The sequence below is a fragment of the Seriola aureovittata genome, chromosome 9 (assembly GCF_021018895.1).
Source record: "Seriola aureovittata isolate HTS-2021-v1 ecotype China chromosome 9, ASM2101889v1, whole genome shotgun sequence".
In the NCBI taxonomy this organism is placed as follows: Eukaryota; Metazoa; Chordata; class Actinopteri; order Carangiformes; family Carangidae; genus Seriola; species Seriola aureovittata.
The window spans coordinates 18,526,741-18,551,614 of record NC_079372.1 but is presented as its reverse complement, the minus strand read 5'-3'; the positions used below and the strand labels follow the sequence as shown (position 1 = coordinate 18,551,614).

The following is a 24,874-nucleotide window of genomic DNA, read 5'->3' as shown; positions in this document are numbered from 1 at the left end:
AAACATATCTTTTATGTGCACTGCGATGCTGCGATTCATTGTTTTAACACTGTACATGGCAGTATTACAGAGCAGCATGTCTGTGTTTCTTCTAGTGTTCTGGCTGTTCCTAAATAAAAAGTTTCACGAAAGGCAGCGTCGATATTAATATCTAATATTTGCTATTTAAGAATATATGCTCTTCATGATTCATGTAAAACCTTTATTACATAACGGTAATGACATTCCTGCTCCTTTCCTCTGTTTTTATTCGCAGTACTTGCGGATGATGACTCAACTGCAAACAGCAGATGTCATTGTTGGACTTTGCAGGTGGCTGCTGCAGACCATGATGTAAATCAGTCACCATTTTCTCTTCACAGAGGGTATTTACAACTCACTAAATTATATGTTATATGCTATAATTTATGAATATTACAACAGAAATAAATGTAAAAAAAAAAAAAATTGTGCCCTCATACTTTTCGGACATTGTGTGACACATTCAGTGTCTTTCAAAAATGCATTGACAAGGAAATTGAATCCGACAATTGCTGTAGATAGATTGTGGAACATTTGAAAAGTTTTGTTTGTCACTACAGCGAAAACTCAAAATAGTGTGCTCAGGACCATGTAGTGTAGCTACTGCATTTTAATAATGCATTACCAAAAACTGTCACAAAGAAAAAATAATTTCAATTTTTTTTTTTTTTATTCCCTGTACAAATTCTTCTAATTTCAAAAATGACATTAATCCTGGAATAAATCTGTGAAATAACGCTTTTGGTTCTTCAGTAAAACAAAAACAAAAAAGTCAGAGCAGTTTCCCGGTGCTTTATTTTGGAAGTTGTAACAGGAAATCATGCATTTCAAACTGTTCCCAGCTTGTCTTGCTGTAGCTGAGTGGTCCGGGTTGGTCAGTGTTGTCAGAGGGGCAGCATGAGATATTTCTCTGCTCGGATCATGCAAACATGGGGATATTTGGAGGAAAAATCGATTTGACAACTCACTCGGGGAAAAGGTAAGATACAAGTCTCTGCTTTTACTAAGTTTGGCTTCCAGAAATTGGGAACAGTCCAGACTATGACTTATTGTAGTGGTTTTATGAGGCTTCACTGAATGCGGTCGTGTGACATGTATCCCCATCCATACAACTCGGGATGTAATGCTTTATGAAAAAGAAAAAATACAGCAATGCAACACACAAGAAAAGTTAAGTAACCATGGTAATATTGTGATAAATGTAAGTCCAATATAAATAAACCACCTTAAGGTGTCTGTAAATTCAATGTTAATCACTATAGATACACTGTAAGTTTCCAACTGAAATGTTTTAGGGCTTTGTTTATATCATAAAGCACAATAAGGTCACTGTAGAGTAACTAGTGACGGCTCAGACACACTCAAAGTGTTTATAGCACAATAATAAAGGAATGTCACCCTGCCTTTTCCTGTATGGGGCAAAGTATATCATTGAGGATGAATACAGGTTGAAGGAAGGTCACACCCTGAGCTGGCAGGTTGCCTGCTTCTACAGTTGCAATTCTAAATAGCAAATGAATAGAAATAGAAACAGAAGTAGAACAGAGCAGAATAAAATAGAATGGACGTTTTGGAGTGTAAGAGTGTCGCTGTTATTATCTCTACTAATATGCAGCAGATGGCTGATGAGTCCTTGGTCAACATAAGGTAGCCTACAGGGAGTCAACACAGTGTTAAAAGTGACTGGTATGTGACAGTAAAGATGGACGATATTGCAATGATTTAGTCATTTGCTGGAAGCTGACAGTGTCTCCTGTCATCAGCAGAGCTCTGAGACTCCGTCAAGTTGTGATGGGCTTCTAACACGACAGCTTCTTTAGAGTAAACTGAGCTGTTGTGTAACTGAGGGGCAGCGGTTCTGCACATGCCGAGAAATGAAACGTAAATATTAATAACAGAGTTTCAGCTTTCATTGAAACCATTCAAAAAGAAGCTAAAACATATCTCTCTTATGGAGCTATACAATACAATGACTGTTAATCTTTTCCATTTGACATTCAGTCCACTTCCAAAACATCAACATATAGGAAAACAATGGAGGTATATAGGTGCACAAATCTACCTCTGACCCACTCCCAGCAGGCGTGATGCACTGACAAGTGCTCTCTTTGTTATTTTCTCTGGGAATTTGCATTTCTCTCGGGTGATTTTCATTCACTTTTACATGCACATCAGCAACCCCCAGTGAACACTACACACTTGCAGGAGTTGCTCTCTTCATAGGCGCATTTTCTTGTCCTTGCTCTGCATGATCCACACAGAAAACGAGACCTTTTTCGTTTTATACGTGTGTTTATTCTTATTCCTTAGTTGCCTCTCTGTATAATAGAGTGACACTCACTGATCCTCAGCCTTGGACTTGAACTTGCCTCTGCAAAATTTGCCAGGCAGCTTTTATTTCACCAGCAACGGCTATTTCCATGTTTGCTTTGTGTGTCTCTGTCTATAATTAGCTCCATTTGAGTGGAGTGTCTTCAGGAATACCCTTTACCCCCCTCCGCTCAGTGTTGCCAAGTTGTAATCCTCACACCCAAGACATCGATCCTGGACCAGCTCCTTACTTGACTTTTGAATACCTCAGAACGATTCCTGGACTCTACGGTCTTGACTGTGCGTCTGCCCGTGGGAAACCTTCACCCCCGCCCCTCACCACTCCCATCTCCGCAGCAGTGTGCCAGTGCATCTTTGACTGGAACAGCCTGCTCTTGTCGGGCAGCGATCAGTGTATTAATAGGTGTTTTGGCTGCTACTTTGGTCCTAACCCCCAACTCGCTCTCCAGTCCTCCCCCCTTTCATAACACAAACAAGCCAACAAGCCCCCCCACCCCACCCCTTCTTCTTGTGCTTATTTTAGGCTCAGTGGTAGATAACTGACACGTCAGGGTTGCATACTGTATGTAAATAATAGCTGCAGAGGTTGTAGCTGGAGTGGCAAAGATGATGAGAAATTATAGGACTCGAACAGAACTCTCGAGTTTGTTTACTCTCTGGGGGAAACTTAGGAAAGACCTCAGTGAGACGAAATGAAATGAAATGAAAAAAAAAGAATCAGAGAGGATGCTTTGGTGGTGAACGTGATGTCAGGCTGACCATATCTGAGAACTGTGTGTGCTGGCTCCCACACTGACTGATAGATTGGGGGGGGGGGGGACTTGTGAAGCTGACATGGTTATTGCTGTATTGGTGATGATGTTCTTCTTCCTCACCACAATCTACAGGTTTCAGTAGGCGCCTGGTGGGAAAGATTGTGCTCCTTGGGATGGAGCAGTTAAGGAGAAGGAGGTGCGCCCCCCCCGGGCGCAGCTTTTACGACTTAGGGGACGAAAAAATACAAATGAAAAATAAAAACACACCACATGGCATGCCTCCAAGCTGCAGCAGCTATTTTTGGTTTCCAGCTATGGGAAAATAACCAAGTCCATAATCACTCATACATGGACAGCTCAGACGCTGTAAATCCCAGTGCTGCTGGTGTGCTGCTGACCCTCGTAAGTGATTTACAGGGTCAGACGGTGTTAAGAGCCCACTTTCCACAGAACTTAAACGCTGGACGTTTAACAGCGGGGACGGAGGGTGTGCCCTCATTCAGAGCGGACAGCGGGTGCAGAGCCCGTCTCGTGTACGTCTCTTTAAAGTTTAACTGCATCCAAAACATTTGTGCTTTGAAGACGCGGTGCATCATTCAGTCACCTCCTGCCTGCAGGTTCAAGTATCCTGCCTGACCTGGAGTTGAACTTCTTTGTGGTTGTCGCATAGAAGTTTTCTCACTGTGCTGCAGGCTTGTTTGTTGCATTTCAAAGGTGCATCATGTAATATTTTCAGTATTAACATGGAATCGTTTGTGTGTTCAGGTTTGACTGGATCATGACTCAGATTTTTTGTCTGATGTGAGTTTCAGAACAAAATCTGAGTTTTAGATGTTGATATTTGATGGCTCGTTAAATGACCTTATTCATCTGATTCGGTTTGGAGATCAGTTTTTTTGTGTTTTTGATACGATAAATGTAACCAGTAATATAAGAGATGAGGAGCTCTCAGCCCCTTTGATTTTGTCAAAGTAGCTCTCAGAGTAAAAAAAGGTTGGAGACCCCTGAGATTTGGCGTCTCGGAACAATTTTTTCACGCGTGACGCACGCTTCCCGAGAGGGGAAAGACCTGTTGATGTCATGTCCAGTGTCTAGGCTGAATCTCATTTTTACAGTTGCATGTGGAGAAAGTGGCATTTTAGTGACGTTTTCATTTAGTGACATACTGTATGTGAGCATATACCACTGACTGTATGAGTGATATGTGTTGACTGTTGCCTCCGTAGACCTTTCTCCCAGCAGAGTCGCCAAACACAGGTGTAACCGATCATCCCAACGAAGGCTGAATTCCGCGTAGGTGCTCAGACATTACGCACACTGGGACCCTTTAATGTAACCCAGCCCTCCTTAACGTCATTAGTTTCACCTGTGCTTTCAACAAGTCAACATGTTTACTTAGAAAAACCTTACACATTAAAAATGTGAACATTAACACTGAAAACTTTTGTAAATATGAAAATTTTTTTTAAATCCTGTAATAATGAACTTTCAGTGTCTAAAAATGACAAACAGTGACTTTCAGTGTTTTCATATTAAAAGCCTACAAGGATGTTAGCTGTGTCCCCCTCACTAAAGTCCCTTCCATGTCCCTTTGTGTGTGTGTAACAATGGCTTATTTTTAACCTGTTGGGCTGTTTAAAAGGTGGGGGGTGGGGGGGGGTGGGGGGGGTTGAAGGGAGGAAGTGTTCGCAGGATGACAGAGGAAGATAATAGCATCCTCTCCTCAACCTTCGTCCTTCCTCTGCCTTCCCTCACATACAGACAGACAGACAGACAGACACACACACACACACACACACACACACACACACACACACAACGCCGTTGGGGTTTGAGTTGCTTCTCTGTGAGTCCCTGTATCTCCTGCTAGGAATACAAATAAATAGGAATAATGTGTGAACCGATGCATACACACACACACACACACACACACACACACACACACACACAAACCAACAGACACACACACACACACTTCCTTGCTTCCCGGATTCAATAGCTCAATAGACAGTCTGACCTATAAGACAGATGACCAGAGCAGCTAATTAGAGGGTCAGTGCTGAATCACAGAGAAACTCTGGCTGAACTAAATGAGACTAAGGCAGATGAGAAACACAAGACAAGAAAGATGCAGCCGAATGAACCAACATCACTTTATTTATCTGCTTTCTCATCCGAAGTGTGTATACTAAAGATTGTTGAAGGTTAAACAAGTGGTTCCCAACCTTGTGACACTAAATCAGTGTCCGGTTTGTTGCTTCTTCTTCTTCTTCTTCTTCTTCTTCATCATTAATCATCTCACATTGGCCATTGCGGCTATTTTTTTTACTTGTAATGCAGCATTTTTACATTTTTGTATTGGTACTTTCATTTAATTAAAGTATCTGAATAGGACTGTAATCCAAAACTGACAGTAAACAGTGTTGCTTGCAGAGCTTAATAGCTTAGATTAGTTATAAATATAGAACATTCATCAGCAATAATTTTAATAATTAATTAATCATCAACAAAAATGCAAAGCAGTCCTGGTCCTAGCTTCCCTAATGTGAATATTCGGTGTTATTAAAAGTCATCTTAGATAGTAAACTGGATATCTACGGGTTTTGAAGTGAACAGACTAAACAAGCAAAATGTATCAGCAGATGAAATAATGAAAATAATCGCAGCAGTTTGTGTGGTTCTGCAGAGAGTTGAAATGTAATTTATTTTTCCTCACAGTTATGATATGAAACTAAGCATGTGGAGTTGATAATTTACTGGTCTGCTCACCGTATCACCCTGAGCAGGGCTGTGTAGTTTTGCTCCCTGTGGTTCTCGCTGGTGTTGTGTGTCTGGTATTTTTATCTTATCTCTGTCAAACACTCCCATCTGCAGCAGAACACTCTGTTATTGTTCCTACGCATCATATTTGTTTAAGTTATCTTAAAAGAGCATAATTATAAAATTACATTTTCTCCTTTGTTGTTGTCAGCAGCAGAAGAATTCCAGTCATTTATGTTTATGTGCTCTTAAGATCTTATTCTATGCGTTTAGTTCTTTTAGTCCTGGCTTCTGTTCTGTTCTCCGTTAAGCACCTGTCAAATCTATGGGTCTGGATTTTCTCAAATTAAGTGCAATACTTCCCCAAAGCAATGCATTCAATTACTGCATTTATTAAGACAAATGTACATTTCCCTATAGCTAATATGAAATATCCCACTCTGAATAAATGGTAAGAACACGCGTTAATAGTTTAATTTTAGTAGTGAATTCCTTCTTTTAAAATTCTGCTGCTCACACTTCGAGCAAAATACTGACGTCTAGGGTCGGGGTAATATCCTGTTTTACATCACAGCTGCCTCTGCAGTCCTTTTCACTGGGTGCAGCGGCCAATAAACCTAAATCTGGTGTAGTAAAACAACAATATTTGGATTTCCCATCATCCGATTTGATGACCCGTGAAGCCATGAGATCAGCGTGACTCTCACAGTGAGGTTTAAGGATGTGGAGTTTCTCTGCCATTCTCTAAATCAAGAGGACCAGGGTTTTTAAAAAAGGACATAATTCTACACTTAAACAGATTCTTTGGTAAAAAAAAGAAAGAAAAGTTTGAGTTTGAGTAAGAAGAAGAAAAATTTCCCCCTCACTGGAAAGTCTGGTTCTGTTTTCCCCACCTACGCATTTAGATCGGATGTACATCAGTACATCCGACTCCTAAATGGAAAATTACCATTTTTTGGAAGTGATCCAAAGGCATTCTGGGAATTCTAGGAGATCATAATTGATTTAGAGGGAGAAGTAGTATGAGAAAAAAACAAAAAAGTGGGTGCAGTTCATCAGTAAATAACTCCCAAGAATGGATCAAATGCTGCAGAGTGATGATGTTTAAACACTGGAGGGAGATGAAAGTGTGGAGCGCCGGCCAAGGCAACACTTCAGGATTGTTGTTTAACTAATCATAGCCAGGAAAGCTATTTCTAAATTGTTGTCTGTTGTCAGGTGTGGCCGGTCTACTGTATGTCCGATTACGTCCTAGTGTGCCTCAGATGAGTTATTGAGAGACAGTTTCCATTAGATTAAATATACTGTACGTTAGTTTGTTCTGGCCACTAATAATCATATTTATGTTCTTGAACCTCTAGCTCATTGACAAATCCTAAGAAATATATTTGTTTTAGCAGAAAAAGAAATAAGAAATGTTTAGTGACGAAGCCCTTCCATAACAACAATGACATTGACTTGTCCTATGATCTTAAGGCGTTGTATGAATTCGTGGCTCAGGAAACGTGTGTTTATTTTCCTCAGTTGAGGATTGTCTCCATTGGAATGTATCTAAATATAAAGTAAAGGACCCTGAGGCTCAAACACAAACCTGTGTCTGCATTGTCTCTGGTGCGCAGAAGCCAGTCAAACTAGTTCAGCAGCACTGATACACTGCGTACAAAATATTAAGCCTTCCTCCTCTTTCCACTGAGTAGGCAGATATTTAATTCTTTTGTTAAATGTGGCCATCACCTTGGCATTAAACCTTGTGAAACAGAAGTTCAGCCCATCACTGTGATGATTGTGTGTATGTTGCAAGGTGGGTGATTCATGCATACAAAAGACAGATTCATCACAAACATCACTTAACCTTGAAACCCTCGGTTGCCAAGACACACTGCTGCAGCCTGATGTGGGGTTTTCTTGAAGGCGGATATACACGTGTTAATATTTTCTTTTTTTTACGATTATAGCTGCACATAGATGACCGTTCTGTGTTGTGTCGTGTTATTATGAGTCTCCTACACATGGTGCACTCGTGGCTCCGTGTTGTTTCTACAGCTGTTACCAGACAAGCAAACCACACATTCCAGTTTGACAATGACTGCTCTCAGACCAACTAAACATCACAGCGGAGAAAGAAATCAAGGCTCCTTTAAAGGAATACACCGAGCTATTGGAAGATTTATCAACTAACGTAGACATAACAATTACCCATGTTTCATTTTGACGTCATTGGCTGTGGTGTACTTTATCATGAAAAAGGGAAGGAACCTTTACATGCTCCATGCAACTGAATATGGCTGTGTTGGAAAAATAATGCTGAAAATACAAGAGAAAAATACTTAAACTACACCCTCCGTTTGCAATATACATTTGTTATTGTCAGTGCATCCCATAAAAAGACCAAAACTCTACAGCAATGTGTTAGATGGTCTCTGTGGCATTCAGCCCCAGGCTCAATCACTCAATCACCACTGAACATGTAAATTCTTTATAAAGGTTCTGTAATTTTATAAAACATCTAGGCACTGTGTATTTTAGAAGACATTACTCAAACAGGAGTAAAAGCATTTTTGCAATGACAATTTTCTCCATGGACACTGTGTACTTAATGAGTATGTTACAGCAGCAGCAGCAGGACAGTGAATGTGGGATTGTATCATAATGAAGGAACATGTCACCCAGTGCAGCAGCGTGGCTGATTAATGTTTTTGTAATCATTTTTGGACAACAGCGGAGCTCCTTGGCTCAGAGCAATAAGACATATGAGGCTTTGGATATACAGGCAGTACTTAGAGTTAGTAGAGTTGATTCATCATTAGTTTGGCCTTTTCATATTCACATTACAGCAGAAAAACTTGTGCTGCGCATTCTGCATTGGTCGGTACAGTATTTACCACTGAGGAACCTCGGTGATGCTGCACCAACTGGCTCCAACTTAGCTACAGCGCTAATGTTGCTAGCTGTAGATTGCTACGTTTCACAGAGGTAAGAGCAAAGACATAAACAACTTTCTTAAAGGTTGTTTAAACGAAAGTGTTTTTGGTGTTTTTGTCCTTATCACTTTCCAGACCTGAGCTGCAACCCTGATATGTTCCTTGAATTAGAGCCAGAGTGGCCAGGAAGCGTAAGGGACACCACACAGACTCAACGTGAGACAGTGACAGGGATAAATGTTGATGATAAACGACAGTGTCGGAAGAGAAATAACAGAGGCGACAGAGACAGGTTGGGAGGAAAAGACTGTCAAAAGGGCAGGAATGAGAGGAAAACATGAGACAATAAGAGAGGAGGAAGAAAGAAAGAGTGGAGGGGCAGATATGTCCTCCTGTGGGAGATAATGTCTGGACACAAAAAACACACATCTCAAACACACACTTTGTCATATACAGGCATCACAAATATGTACATACATTCACATTTTTAATAATATTCTTTGGTATTTATGTCTCGTGCTCTGAATCACCTCGATTCATAATGAGAGGCAATGACCCTGGAGAAAATGAGGGACAAAAAGACACGGACAGAGGAAGGGACAGAGGCAACGACCTCTCAGTATTTATTGTTACCAGAAAGCAAGGAACCCAAACTACTTGGCCACAGTTGACAGATAGATTGTACACAGTGTACATTGGTGACAATGGCATACAGCGAGCACTGCCAGGGTATTATAATACATGAGTGTGTGTGTCCTTGGATTTACAATGTCCTGATCGGGAACAATGCATCGCTAGAGTCAACTGTGTACAAAACAGACAGAAAGGCATTTGTTGTTTGGTTTTTATTGAATGGAATTGTAATTATAAATTAATGTGTGGGTGTTTCAGCAACGAGCGCTCAGCAGCAAAGATGACAAAAAAAAAAAATTTTTGGATCTTTGCATTCATGAATGTCTTTCGGTGTGTCCAACTGCAGACGGCTGCCAAATCGTATAGCAGTATTGTCTGTCACTAGGAGGAAACTATTTAAAGAATTAGCTCCACAACGTTTAAGGTAAACAACTAGCTCCCTTCAAAAGTAAAAGAAAACTACCTCCACCACTAGAAGCTGTCTTTTAACATGTATTATCATGGTAGCGGGCAAACTACACAAACTAATCACCTTTGGTTCATTCTTTGTCCATTATTGGTCAGTAACTTGTAGCACATAAGATAACTTGTTAAACCACAGAGTACAGTATGTCTTCTTCACTTATAGTTTTGGTGTTGTTAAATGCATCTTTAGCAGAACAAGGTTTAGCTATTTCCTTCCATTTCCTGTTTTTGCTAAGCTAACGTTTGGCTAAACGCGTCGTTGAAAATGAAAATACTGATCCTCTTATCTTGGTAAGACAGCAAAAAATTTATTTAACCAAAATATAGAGCATTCCTTTCAGCTTTTTTTTTTAACTACATAGTGATCGTTGGCAAAAGTTTACATTGACAACTACAGAAATTTCAGCACCAGCTAAATTGTGTTTTACGTGCCCATTTGTGCAACTTTCTAATGTCTTCCCAGCGTCAAAGCTGACAGATTAGATAGACATCAATATTAACTTGTTGAACTCTGAGAATTTATTTACTGCAAATGTTTAAATAATTAGCTTTGTGTCTTGGTGTGAGTCAAAAGAGGCTTTACACAAAATCACTTAACATTGGAGCATTAAATTATGCTTAACATGCTCACGGAAGCATATTTAATTAAAAAGCTCTGTTTGACTTATCTGGGCTAGTTCTTGTTTTTCCCTTCATGAGCTCGTCAACACACTCGAATGCTCTGCGTCCCTCGCTGTATGTGAGCAAGCGGAGCAGGTAGAAGGAAAAAATAAAACAAAGAATGAAGAATGGTTGTTCGTTCTATTCAAAGCACTGGTTCCTGAAACCCCTCACACCCTTGACGCACAGCATTTCCCACATTTCTCTCTCCTCTGTTTTCTCCATCTCTCTTTCCTGTGCTCTCAACTGTCAAAATGTTTTCACTACTCTGGCCTCAAAGACGAGTTTCTTGGCGTGAATTTGAACCGTAGCTACTTTTAACATTCAAACACTCAAAGTTTCCAATGTTCCTTTCCAGTTCCCCTCACGGTTACCCCTCGAGTTCACACTCCCATCAATTTTCAAACCACTTAAATATTCAAACCCATTAAATAATTTTTTTGTATATATCTATTATAACATTAAATTAAAAATTCTCCATGTGCTTTGGATACATTTTACAGTTCAAAACGAACCTGAAATGAGCATCTGGTACTGTGATTGACAACAAAATTATTATATACTTAATTATCACTTGTATTTACAGCAAAATTAAAGAACACAGCTGATGATATCATGTTATCCAATCACTGAAATACACTGCAGTCAGCTTCCCTTCTCACGGATAAAGCCCTCACCTCTGTCTTGTGTCCCGTTACGCCGAGGATTTCTTTCACCCATGTTAGGCTCATTACAGAGGAAACACTAAAGGGAACTTGCTGCCCTTTTGCCCAAAAACAATAATAAACACGCATCTGTTTCTCTGACCCTGGGTGGACAGTGAAGAGGAATAGCTGCTGAAGCATGAACTTCCTGTCCTGAGAGATGAGAAAATACACATACTGTAAATAAACATGCACAAGCCTGCTTAAAAAAAAACATGCATTCACACACGCACATTGGAATGCAAATTACAGCTGTAATACTGTATATGCAGAATATTTTCTTGCCTGCATGCTTTTACAGTGAAGTGCTGTTTATTATGCATTGAAATGTCTAATAAATGCTTTTTCCTGTATTCCTTTCAGAGACATGTGGCGGACTCTAACTCTCTCACTGATAGTTGCACTGGTTCTGGGCACAGAGGTGAGTACAGCTGTGGTATGTAAGTAAGTAAGTATTTGTAGATTGATTTTCCAGCTGTAATATCTATAATATACCTTATCTGTATTTTTGGATGACTTCACTACCCAGCTGTCCCGGTCTGAGGATGTGGGGTCCATGGTGGCTGGCGAAAAGGCGGTGCATGGGCAGCAGGAGAATTTCAGCGACATATCCACTGTACTAGGAAATTCCCGACACCAGATTCTGGCTGCTCAGTTTGAATGCTACCTGAAGATAATCAGCGATCCACCACATACAGAAGAAGGTGATGAGATTGTACCTATATCTCCATTTATTCACAGTTCAGCTGATGACAGCCATCCAACAAACTAACGTTTTCTTATGATATAGTCTTAGCCTACCGTGTTTTGTTTCTGGTGTACGGCAGATAAATGTTCATCACAACATTTTGCATCTGAGCTGCAGTGCTGAGGCAGTTTTAATTAAGTCATTCCCTCTGTAAATGTAATCACTTATAATACAAGTAAAAATGTAACCACAGGATATCCTTTTAAAACTAATTCTCCGTCGATAGTCTTGCCATTAATAGCCCATACAGGGCTCCTATTTGTGTACTGCTGTTGTGCTGGGATCCACAATGACGATACGAGTAACAGTAATTGACTTTCAGTCATTGATCTTAATAAGATAAACAAAAAAAATTAATTCTTTAGAATACTTAATATTCTGTGGGAAATCCTTTCATCAGCAGTGAAATGGATCAATAAACGTCACTGTGTCATAAACATGCCCAAGCCACAACAGAACCGGCACCTTGTTCCTTCTGTTTCCCAGACTTTCACACCATCTTCATAGAGGTTTTTTTTTCTCCTCATCAGTCAGTAAGAACTTAAAAATGTAGAAACATATTTCTAGAAGAAATAATAAATGCTTTCACTGCATCAGTAAGATACTTGGTACGGGTATATCTAAGATTAAATGATCTGCGACTATTTGATGGATTGCCGTGAAAGATGGAACAGACATTCATGTTCTCTAGAGGATGAAATCTTCTCATTGGTTTGATCCCCTAACTTTTTCAACTTTTCACTTTTAGTGAGATGTCTTGACAACTATTGAAACTATGAAATTTGGTATAGCCATTCATGTTCCCCATATAGGATGAACTGTAATAACTCTGGTTAATCAGACGTATGTATTTTTCCAAACCAACCCAGTCGTTCTTGACCTTGATGAGACTTTCCGAAAAACACTTTTGGAAACACTTCAGATAAAACATAAATCTCACCTTTGTGTCACTTATCAAAGCGTGGAATGGGCTCGTTATTGGCCCATGTGGCTGATGGGACATAAATCATCCACTACAACTGCTGTTCTTGCCAAGCTTCAAGTCACAGTGGGCGTTTTCCGTCTTCTGGCTTCACACGAGAAAAAGTGACAATATCCTAAGATATCCCAAGTCAGTACATACACCTCAAGACTATTAAATCTCCCCACACATTGTTAAATAATGCTTGTGCTGATAATTTCTTTATGACATGCAGATTTAGATATATGCATTACTGGTTTCAATTTCCAGTATATGCATACACTAATAGAGAAAGAGAGACAGAGAGAGAGAGAGAGAGAGAGAGAGGAAGTGAGTCTGAAAGAAAGGAAACTTGCCCTTTGTGTCTTTACCAGTGGCTGTTACTCCGACTCGGTGCTTCACTGCCTTTGAAATGTTATTTGTGCTCCATTTCCCAACATGCCACTGTGCAACCTGGTACCGCCAGGTTTCCGTCTATTGTTGACCCTCTTTGTATGGGCTGCGGTTAGACACTTAGTTTATGTAAGTGTAACACCATTTATGTTGAATATATAATTTATGACTCATTCAGTCGGGGGACTTTATTAAAGATTTAAACAGTTCTCTACCTTTATGATTCCCCGTTGACATGTGAGAATGATGTGATAATACATTACATAAGACTTCTATTTTGACTGGGTTGCTTCTCAAATGTTCCTTTGAAATGGCATCCAAACCTAATAAATAAAATACTAGAGTATAATCTTGAACTGTAGCGGTCTTAAAAGATTTACTACACAGATAACCTGACCTGCAATACGGTCATCTTTAATAAAAGAGCAGCAGTGAGAAGAAGAAGTGAAAAAGATTTTTAAAAACGCGTGAGACGTCATTATACCTCCTACAATTCCCTATTAAAAGTAAAATACTGCCCCTAATTATTTAAGTGTAAATGATTAATATGTATAAGACATTGTTATTGAGTAAGTTCATATTTTATATAAGATACCAGCTTTTACTTTTGGTGTTAAACATGCAGAGGCTGAAACATCTTTCCTTGGAGGAATCCTCTGCCACCCTACGATATTGAAGCACTGAGCAGAGAAAGAGCACCACCTACAGAGGGATGAGGTGCCTTGTTTGTGCATACATCACTTTGAAACTAGAGGTGGAGGAAGAAGGTCTTTTACATCCTTTTATTTCTAGTCCTGGACCTGTTTGGGATTTCAGATGACAGAGTATCCTCGTATCTAAAGTCTAAACGTGTAGGAAACTGTATTACATTAAAGTTAAGTTTAAAAAAGCCAAAGCAAGAGCCAGAGGGATTCATGATTAAAACTTCATACACGTGTGTCATGTCTCTAGGGTCTGCACACCCTGCAAGTTCAATGTGGTTTCTGCGCTGCGTCCTGTAGGTACTTACTGTAATCGTACGTGGGACGGCTGGCTGTGCTGGGGGGACTCTGCTCCAGGGACCGCAATGCAGATGTGTCCTGAGTACTTTCACGACTTTGACCCTGGTGGTGAGGCCTTAACACACACACACACACACACACACACACACACACACACACACACACACACACACACACACACACATATGCATACACACATGCAGACACGCACAAGTATTTGGACAGTGACACATGTTTTGATCTTCAGGCTCTGATCTTCAGCACATTCAGTTTGAAATAAAAGTAACTGATACTACATTAAAGTGCCAAGTCGCTGCTTTTATTTCAGTAGGTTTACATGAATATAGAAAGAACTGTGTGGGAGATAAACGCCATTTTAACACAAAGTGCACAAAGTTTAGGGGTTCAAACGTAATTGCGCAGATACACATGAAGTCAAACAAAAAAATCCATCGGCAGACGCTCTGTATCTCCCCTGGTGATGGTGATTTGTGATGGTGGTGATTTTATTTATTTTTAATTTTTTGCTGTTTGTGTCATTGCATAAAAAATATATAAATAAATGGTTTCTCTCACACACATATACACCAATACACTGACACAGAAACATATGCAAATTATAATTAGTGCTTATAGTGACCTTGTCTTTGTAAATCGAACTGTAAGGAATATTTGGGTAATGTAATGTAATGTAATAATGTCTTCAACAGAGAAGGTTACCAAAGTGTGTAATCCTGACGGCCAGTGGTTCCATCACCCAGAGAGCAACCGAATCTGGACTAACTACACCCAGTGTCAAGCCTACACCAAAGACAAACTCAAGGTAAAACACAGTGTATGAGAAGGTTGCAAAGGTTAATTCACAATAATGTCACTCTTTGGAATCAAAAAACAAGGTGCTTTGTCCTCTTTCACATGGACTGATGCATAGTAACCATGAGAGCCTTTTTTTTTTGCATGATTTGGAAGCAACTACAGGAAATAACACCAGAAGGGTCTATGACAGATGTTGATATCTGATAGTCCACACTTACACAACACATGCTTGGACAGCTGAGCACAACAACATGACCTGAGGGCACTCTGCAGTCTGCACTCACTGAATCATGTGTTCTGAACTGGCATGAACACCAGAGACTGTACGCTACAGCAAACAAGCTGAGTCCACCGCGCTTAGCTTAAAGTTACAGTTCAGCTAGTGGAGTCGGATTCCTTTACAATCTCTGAACTGTCAAAATGGGCCTTTTAACTCACGCACCGTGAATCGCCTGTAACTGGGCGGTGTCACTGTGTCGTTATGAAATAAAGTGCAATAATACCATCCTCACTACGTTGAACTAATCAAAGTGAAATGTTCAAGTTTTATGCTCTTATGCGTTTGTATAAAATGGGTTTGAACTCTAACCATCACAAGAAAATTCTTAGTAACTTTGAAGCAGATATCGATGTTCCTGCACATCCTGATTTCTTCTTCTTTAAACTCCAAACTCAAAATCTAACACATTGACCTGTAGTTTTTGATCTAGGATCGATTTAATCCACCCTCATATCTACAAGAAACTTATACAGCTCCTGCACACACATATTTCTGTAGGAACTGGCGTTGTGAAGTCTGTCGGAGCACATTGTTTCATGAATCTTGCCATGACGTGGCTTTCCTGAAGTATTCTCTCTACAGAAGTTTCCTTTGCTTCTGTGCTTTTGACAGCATGTGGTATAGAGACTATGCAAACATATAGACTAGGAACTTATAGCCGTTTTTAATAAGTGGTGAATTTATCTCTATTTATTATAATGGAACCATTTCCCTCCCCCCGCAGTTTGCCATCAGCCTCTACTACCTGGCCATGGTGGGTCATGGTCTGTCTATTGTCTCCCTGATCATCTGCGTCATCATCTTCTCCTACTTCAAGTGAGTTGAGTGAGAGTTTTCTTCTCTGTGGTCTGACTGAACATCTCTATACTCTTTATGTCTGGATTTACTCACTTTATTCCTGTAGAGATTCAGTGTCTCAGATGACTTTTAAAAAAATGGTACAAAATCGCTGTTTGTAGACAACAATATCGACTTTTTATGTGGTAATTTCACTTGGTGTGTTCAGTGTTTCTATTAATATGATCAGTGTCTTTTTATCCCGTTGGTAGAATTGTTAATAATAAGCTGGGTATTAGTGTTTCTAATGTAAAATTTTGATCTATTCCACATGTCTACATGTTCTATGCAAACCTTTTATTAGTCCTGCTAGCAGCAGATGAAAATGAAAATTCAATATTTAATAATTGACACTGAATATTAGTATATGCAATTAAAAATTAAGTAACCTCAAGTGATAAACTGATGAACTGTTCCTTCTCTCTCTGTCTGTCTCTCCATCCTTCAGGAGTCTTAGCTGCCAGAGAATCTCCCTCCACAAGAACATGTTTCTCTCCTTCATCTTGAACTCCATTGTTACTATAATGTGGCTCTCAGTCACTGTGGCCAATAACCACACCATAGATGCCAACAACCCTGTGAGACACTGAGTTATATTTCATCACATTGCACTAATGAAGTTCACTTCACTTCACCTAATATCCCCGTGTTAAAAATGTCCTACAATTAACTTTAATACCTTTTGTTGTTGTTGTTTTTAGCCATAGTCTTTATGGGTTAAAAGCTGCTTCTAATTCATCGTGACACATTTGAAGTGAAGTTTTACCATTTCCTGTCCATCAGGTGAGCTGTAAGGTCCTGGCTGTGCTGACTCAGTATACATCTACTTCCAGTTACTTCTGGATGCTGTGTGAAGGCATCTACCTCCACACGCTCATCATAGTGGCCGTGTTTGTCGGGGAACAGCAGCTCTTCTGGTACTACGTCCTGGGATGGGGTGAGTCAGGGGTATTGGACACTTCACTGCCACTTCACTGCTGACCCTTTTCTTTTGGTGTTTCAGTGTTAGCTGCTTCCATCTTGTGGTCAGATACAGCAGGTTACACAGATGAATATACTGTATATAACTTTTCTTACAGTACAATCATCAAACGTTTTCAAGGAGAGCAGTCTTGAGATCTTCTACTGCACCGAGAGCATCAGTTTTCAAACATAATTCAGCACCACAGAAATGTAATCTTGAAGGCTGCATGTACCTGCGCTTTGATAAGTGGGCTTTTCATGAGAAACTCTCATCTAGGCTTTCCGGTGGCCTCTCTGTGCAGCCACATCAACCAGCTCTTACGCATTCGAAATGGATTCTTTTATGTCTCTCAAAGCCTCGCATCTTTTTATATCTGCACAGTATATGGCCTTGCTGTAATGAGAATGGCACATGTCCTACGTGTCGCCTTTACTGTTAAGACCCTGCTGCTGCTGCTGCTGCTGCTCTTACAGTAACTGAAAACTTGGCTTCAGCTTTCTCGAGCTGAAAATGTATACAACAACTTGTTTAGTGGGTTAATTGTTACATAAAGGAATAGTTTAGTATTTGGGGAAATATACTTTCGTTGTTTTGGATTTCACTTTATGTTTAAATATTGTGATGCAACAGAAGGAGGCTCTGTAGAGATTCAAGATGTCAGACTGATATTTCTGCCTGTGTTTCTGTTCCTTAGGTTTTCCTATCGTTCCTGCCTTGACGTATGCTGTGGCTCGCGGGCTCTTCTATAACGACAAGTAAGCTACCAAGACCACTATCCATTGAGATGTCACCAATGTAGTTAAATTCGCTGCATGTTTACTGCACTGAGGCTCAAGTCCATATCAAGACCAAGAATGTTATAGTATATACCGTAACCTTGTGTAACTACAGTCCAGGGTTTCTCCCTCCCCTCCTTCCTGTGCACTTGTTTTATTCTGTTTGATCACTTTGAGGCTGAGGAATTGAAAGATATTGATTTACTTCATCAAGTAAAATTTCTGTGATCCCCTCTCTGTTGGCTGAGTCTAGTACTAACGATGAATGATTCAGGCTGTGCATGTGAATACTCCAAAACACAGTGTTCAGTCCTGGCAGGAATAAGTACTGTTAGCATAGAAAACGCTAAGGGATTAGCTAATGCAAGCACTAGCTGTTTAGCTTAGTTAGCAAGGTCAATCCCTAATTCACGTTAACTGTGATATTATTTGGGATGCTAAATTTGGCTTGAGAAAAACAGGCTTAAAACAAAATGTACTTACCAAAAAAAATTGATCAGCCGACTCCTTAGAATGCCTTTCAGTGTAACCGACTGCTAAACAAGACATTTTAGGTAAACGAAATGTTACCACGAAGGCCTCAGTTATACACTTTCATTAACTGAAAACACAATGAGTTTTCACAAAGTTCCAGACGCATTCTTGATTGATACGACCTGTCGATTAGTTCCTCACAGAGCTTCTCTAATTCTCCCTTTCCCTCAGTTCGTTCTCCAGAATGATTTTCAGCTGTTCAATTTCATTCAGCAACAGTTCACTGTATGGCACTGTTGTGTTGTGATATCCAGTCCGTCCAAGAACTAAATATGTTCTAGCTGAACAGTTCCCTTAAACACTGCCAGCATCAAAGCGACTGTAAAAAATATTGCCACACAGATTCTGATAATCCCAAGCCCTCACCCTCACAAAGACTGTATATAACAAGAGTAGGTACAAACCTAGTATATATAATGATCAAAATGCAACAGTGCAACCTGCTGTCAACATAAAAATAAATACTATTGTCACCGGAGCAGGAGCCCTTACAGTGAAAGTCCATTTCTGATTTTTTGTTTGCACTATAGACTGTTTCATAGTCGGAGTGGCTGCCACCACAGTGGTGGTCCAGTCAAAGACTCCATGAAGTTTTTACCGGCCCTCTCTGTGTGCCTGTCATTCATTCATTGCGAGCGTGCTCCGTGCGTGTTCTGGGTCTGGGTTCACATATGTAATCAACCCCTCACCAACGCGACCCGACCCCACCGGGGATAAAAATAATTCAGCAGGGAGCTGCCAAAAAGCGGAGTTGCACTTTCAATTCACTGAGCCTCACCTCCATTACAAATAGACTACATTTACTACCTGTACCATTATCACTTAAAGGAAGCAGAGGAATAACTAAAGATAAGACGGACCGAGCAGAGAGAGCAGGAGAGTGTTAGGGAGAGAAGCCATCGATAACTGCTAAAGAAACTAGCAGATCTGAATAACATGAAAACTACAGAAACACCAGCGACAGGAAATGAGACAATACACTTGCTGCAGCACATCAGCACAACAATAAAAGTCCTGTTAAGAAAAAAAAAGGTTTCTGTCCACCGAAATGCTAGAGGGCTTTTAATCTGAAATAGTTACAGGAAGTGTTGCATTTGTATTAACGTAATGCAGTAACTTTGACAGGAGCTTTGAGCTAAAATACTGGTATGACCAATTATACATATCAAACAGCAGGAAGTAGTAGTACTGGACATATTCCATCTCCCATAAAGCATTGCGTCTCCTCAGACTGCACAATGACAGCCAACAGCTCTCCTCAAAACCCCTAAACGCTGCAGCAGATTTACACACAGCCGTTAGTTAAATAAACTGACCACACATTGGAAAATTTAAATAAAAATCCCTGCCAGTCGTCGCCAGTGCACTTTGGTGTGAAATGCATTCTGGGATACCAGCTGTATAACTTCAGTTTGAAGGCAGGTTCTGAACAGGACTACTCACATAAATGGAGTCAGGAGTTTCAGTTCCTGTTCCCTGTGTTTGTTTCAGATGTTGGATCAGCTCAAACACTCACCTGGTCTACATCATCCATGGGCCCATTCAAGCTGCTCTGGTTGTGAGTAATTAATGAAAGTAAATGTTGTACATATGAGGTAGTCCATGACTTCACAGCTAAGATCGCTATCAAATTGTCAGATGCAGATTCTTATGTGTTTTGACCTTCAAAACTGCTTTTCAAATAAAGGCAGACTGAGTGCTTTTACTTGAAACTCATGAGGCAATTCCACACTATGATACAGGTGCAAGTACACGATCAATTCATTTGTATTTGCGTACTAAAATTCATGTGGTTAAACTCATAACTATTGCCAGGGAAATGAGAAGAAAAAACTCATCAAAATAACATTGAAATATCATGCAGAGCAACAGGAATAGAGGTTATTGGAGAAACCTCCATGGGCTCCTTATGTGAAGGTGTTGTTACAGTGCCACCATCAGGCTGGTCATTGTAATTCCTTTGATAATATGAAAAGACGTGCCGTCCCTTCAAGTTGTAATAATTCGTTAATCTATCCAGGTGAACCTTATCTTTCTCCTGAACATCGTCCGCGTTCTGATCACCAAGCTGAAGGAAACCCACTGTGCCGAGTCCACGGCCTACATGAAGGCAGTGAGAGCCACCCTCATCCTTATCCCTCTGCTGGGGGTCCAGTACATCCTCTTCCCCTGGAGGCCGGAGGGACGCATCAGCCGCGCCATATATGATTTCTTTGTAAATATCTTCTGCCACTTCCAGGTACAGTCACTGACAAACTGTACATTAAAGTTGCTACCAGCCACAGAGATCCATTCAAACCCTGGATGTATTAAACCAAACTGACGAAATTGACAATAAAAAAACCTGCAAGTTATCTTACGAATATAAGATTTGATTCAAACGCAGCTGGTTTTTAGCATAAAGGCTTTTCAGATTATTAAGTACCATTAAACCCATTTTCATTAAGCAACATCAAACTAAAAGCATTTTCAGCAATTTCCACTACACTCCAAAGCATGATAGAGCCACTGTCTGCTTTTGAATTTGAATAACCAAGTGCTATTTTGTTTCTTGTCAATGGAAATTGGACATGCAGCTGAATCTTGTGTCAAATTCACAGGCGCTAGAAAGGAAAAAGCTCTAACGCATCCAAGGTCAATGATTGCCTAATAAAAGTGATTTGACATGAATGTTAAACATGCAAATGGTTTTACAGATACTCTCACTGACATCTGTTTCGGTATTAATATTTCATTTGTGTCACTTTTGCAGGGACTCCTGGTGGCAATTATATTCTGTTTCTGCAATGCTGAGGTACATTAACTATCATATTGCTGCATGTTATCTCAGAATAAATATGGATAATTTTATTTAAATACTCTTTTGACTGTCATTGTTGACGTCCAGGCCCAGGCGGCACTGCGGAGGAAATGGGCTCAGCGGAAGTTCACCTGGGGTAAAGCCGGCTGGGGAGAAACACCCATCTCTAGCAACCTCTTTAACTACCACACCAACTCCTCCATCACCGAAACTAGCCGCGCCACAATCAACTTGGAGAAGCCTGCTGCTGCGCCTTCTGAACTAAACAACCACTTCCTGTCCAAGTTGCAGGAGAAAGCCAACGGGCAGCAAAACAGTACTTGCAGCAATGGGGAGGCAGACATGCTCAACAAGCTGGAGACCACTGACATCTGACTGGATAAAGCACGGAGGGGACACAGAAGGACTGAGGCTTCAGGAAACAGAGAGGTTACAGGTATATGTTCATAATAAAGGCTAACAGGATGGGCGTGTACCTATGTAAATAGTAGCTGAAGAGCACTTAAAAGGCAGGTGGTGTTCACACATATACACACACATTTTTACAGCAACATCTCCAGTTTTTGGATTCGCAAGAACTGATGAGGAAATTAATTTTATGGTGTCATCCTGTAATCCTAGTATCATAATGTTTTTGTCCTAGTTTTTATATTTCTTGTCAGAATGGAGAAAGGGGCAAATCCCGAACCTGACATCTTGATATCACAGACGCAGAACTCTATGTTTGTGTAATCTGTTGCCTTATGAATCCTGTGCTCTACCCGTACACCACTGTGACCAATGAATGTCATAGCCCACTGATGTGATCACACATATTTTACTTTTTCTACATGCTTTTATCTAAGAAAGATAATCATACTCTGGCCCATGGAAAGCCAGTATCCACATTTTGGTTTAGAGAGAGAATCATTGTTTTAACAGGATGAAACACGACAAAAGCAGCAGAATTATAGTTCACATTTTGATTCAGATTTCCTGTTGAAATGTAACAGACAGATGTAAAATTTACTCTCAGTCTGAGGAAGTGTACAGTTGCCAAAGTGCTTAAAGTTTTGAACATACACAGCATTAGGGGCTCATTTGTCTTGCAAAGGCCAAACGCAGTAAACACAAGACCAGAATCTGACTTTTTGATATTGTTTCACAACATAATAATATAACAATACTCCATAGAAATGCATAGCTTCTGCTGAAAACAGAGTGTAACAGAAAACTGAGCTAATAACCAAACTGTAGTAACTGCACAACACAGTAGCTAAACCAAAAGAGCTGCTGTATATCAAGCTAGCGCTAGTTGGTGAAATAGCCACAACTAGCTTTAGCTAAAGCTAAAATCTATTTACTTATTTTTATCTGCTCTGTAATTTAAAAATATAATTTTTTGATAAACTTATACCTGGTAACTCAGTTAATTATTCCATATAGTTAAATTAGACAGCAGCTAAATCATCAGTGATGAAGAAAAATAAACCCAGCTGAACTCCTGCTAAAGCTAACTGTGTTAGCAGAGCAGCAGTAGCATCATCTCAGCTTTTAGCTCTAGTGGGGTTAAGGTTTAACTTTAACAGTTGCCTATTATAAAACAGAAATTTAATGCCTACGATCTACGGGCTGTAAATAATCAAAATAAAGTTTATTTTCTTAAACAAACAAGTTAAAAGGGACAAAGAAAAGCTAACAAGAAAGAACACCTGGCAAAAATGATCAAAAACGCTAACAGGATCTATGGCAATAAATCTTTTGGCTAACCTGAAAACCTTAACCCGTTTCTCTCAACTCCACTGCCTCTGTAGTTACGTTCTTTGTCTTTGTCGGCTCTAATGTTGAAAACAGAAGTCATATTTCAGCTTTGGGTTGTAAAACTAATTCTTGACAGGTTAAATGTTAAGTTTGGACACTGAACAGAAGAAGCTACACATTACCGCTGTATAAAAGGTTTTTTGAAGTCACTATGTTTGCTTACACAAATCTTAACTTTGCTAAAATGGTTAACTCATTTTCATGGCAAATAAACAGACCTCATCATGTGAATGTGGAATTTACCATGTTAAAAGGGATTCAGATTCGTACACAGCTCATGTTGAATAGGAGATAGAACAGTGGAAACAGTGGCTGTACATAACAGCTAAACATGTATGTAAACTAGTATGTGGTTAATTTTAAGCCTCATATGATTCAAACCAAAGCTTTACCTCCTGGAACCAAATTATGTGCTGAACATTATGGATAATAACTCCCTCCAGTTCAAAGTAGGAGCTGTGCTTTGAGTACAGGAGAATTACCAGTGCAGAGATAATGGAGCTCTGGGGTGAGGCAATAATTTCACTCATGCTGAATCTCAGTCATTCTCCTCACTCACTCCATTAACACCAAGGGTCGGGGTACTTTGGCAAAAACATGGCACTCATAGAGGAGATTCAGAAACACTATGCTGTGTGGAATAATGTACATGAGCAGTGTGTGCACAGGTGCTTTTCACAAATAGTCCCTCCTCCAACTTTGTTATAACTTACATTTTCACTTTGTATTACGACATTAATTTTATTGTAATATGACAGGAGATCTGAATCTTCTGAAACGATTCTGTGATGAATATAGCTTTTGCAGACACAACAAGACTGTGCCAAATTAGTGTATAGTGTTTTTTCTATTTCTTATTAACTGCACTTCAGTCAGCATGGGAAGGAGACAATTTCAAAGATTTGTAATGTGTTTATTATAATAGTGTTCCTATTGCCTTGTAAAGTTCTATATTATTATTATTATTTTTATTGTACTGGCTGTTTTACTATTTCTAAATGCACAAATACAGTTCACTGCCACTTCACTAATTTAATAGTTTTTTCATTGCACATGTACTGTGCTGTATGCACACTGGCAGGCTACAGTACCAGCACCATTTCAATTTCCACTGGAATACTGAGCAAGTCTTATGTTTGAAAGTGAACTAGCAGCAAATGTATTTTGGTGTTTTTCCAGGATGCATCCACGCACAATATACTGGGAATACAAATGCTCCAGTGTGTATACAGCAGGGTACACTGATGCATAAGGGGAATAAACCACAATTGTGGTAAGAAAACAGCTGAGTATGAGGAGGCTCTGTTAGAGAGCGGTGGCTCTCCACTCATTCTGCACAGGGTCCCCAACCCTGTACACTTCTGCCAATCCTGCCCAGTAGAGAAACAGCTGTCATGGACATATTTGCAAAGAAATTCGAGGAACATTCCAATAAACCATCAAAAGAAATGTTAAATTCAAGCATATTACTGTATATATGTTTTTAACACTGCCATTAACGTGTGGAAATAAAGTTGTTTGAATTTAAACGTGTGGGTTGTGTTTCATAGTGAAATTATCAGTGGCACGGTGTGACTATTTGTTTATCATGGTTGATAAATGACTTTCTACTCTACTGCACTTCAGTAAAGATGCTGCATAAGCACAGTTATGTGTTTATATTCTTATTTGAGACGGAAATGTTGTCCTCTTTACTTGTTGCTTTTTACTTTGC

At 39.8% G+C, this 24,874-nt stretch overlaps 1 protein-coding gene across 1 annotated transcript; it reads left to right on the top strand.

Moving 5' to 3' along the window:
* Positions 1-868: 868 nt before the first annotated feature.
* Positions 869-24,689, top strand: calcrl2 (calcitonin receptor-like 2). Its single transcript, XM_056385761.1, has 13 exons — positions 869-1,000; positions 11,614-11,671; positions 11,780-11,954; positions 14,354-14,461; positions 15,064-15,176; positions 16,174-16,265; positions 16,735-16,864; positions 17,070-17,223; positions 17,945-18,005; positions 20,052-20,118; positions 20,581-20,799; positions 21,313-21,354; positions 21,448-24,689. Exons 1-13 carry the CDS (start codon positions 951-953, stop codon positions 21,733-21,735), a joined length of 1,557 nt encoding a protein of 518 aa, XP_056241736.1. The 5' UTR covers positions 869-950; the 3' UTR covers positions 21,736-24,689.
* The last annotated feature ends 185 nt before the right edge of the window (positions 24,690-24,874 follow it).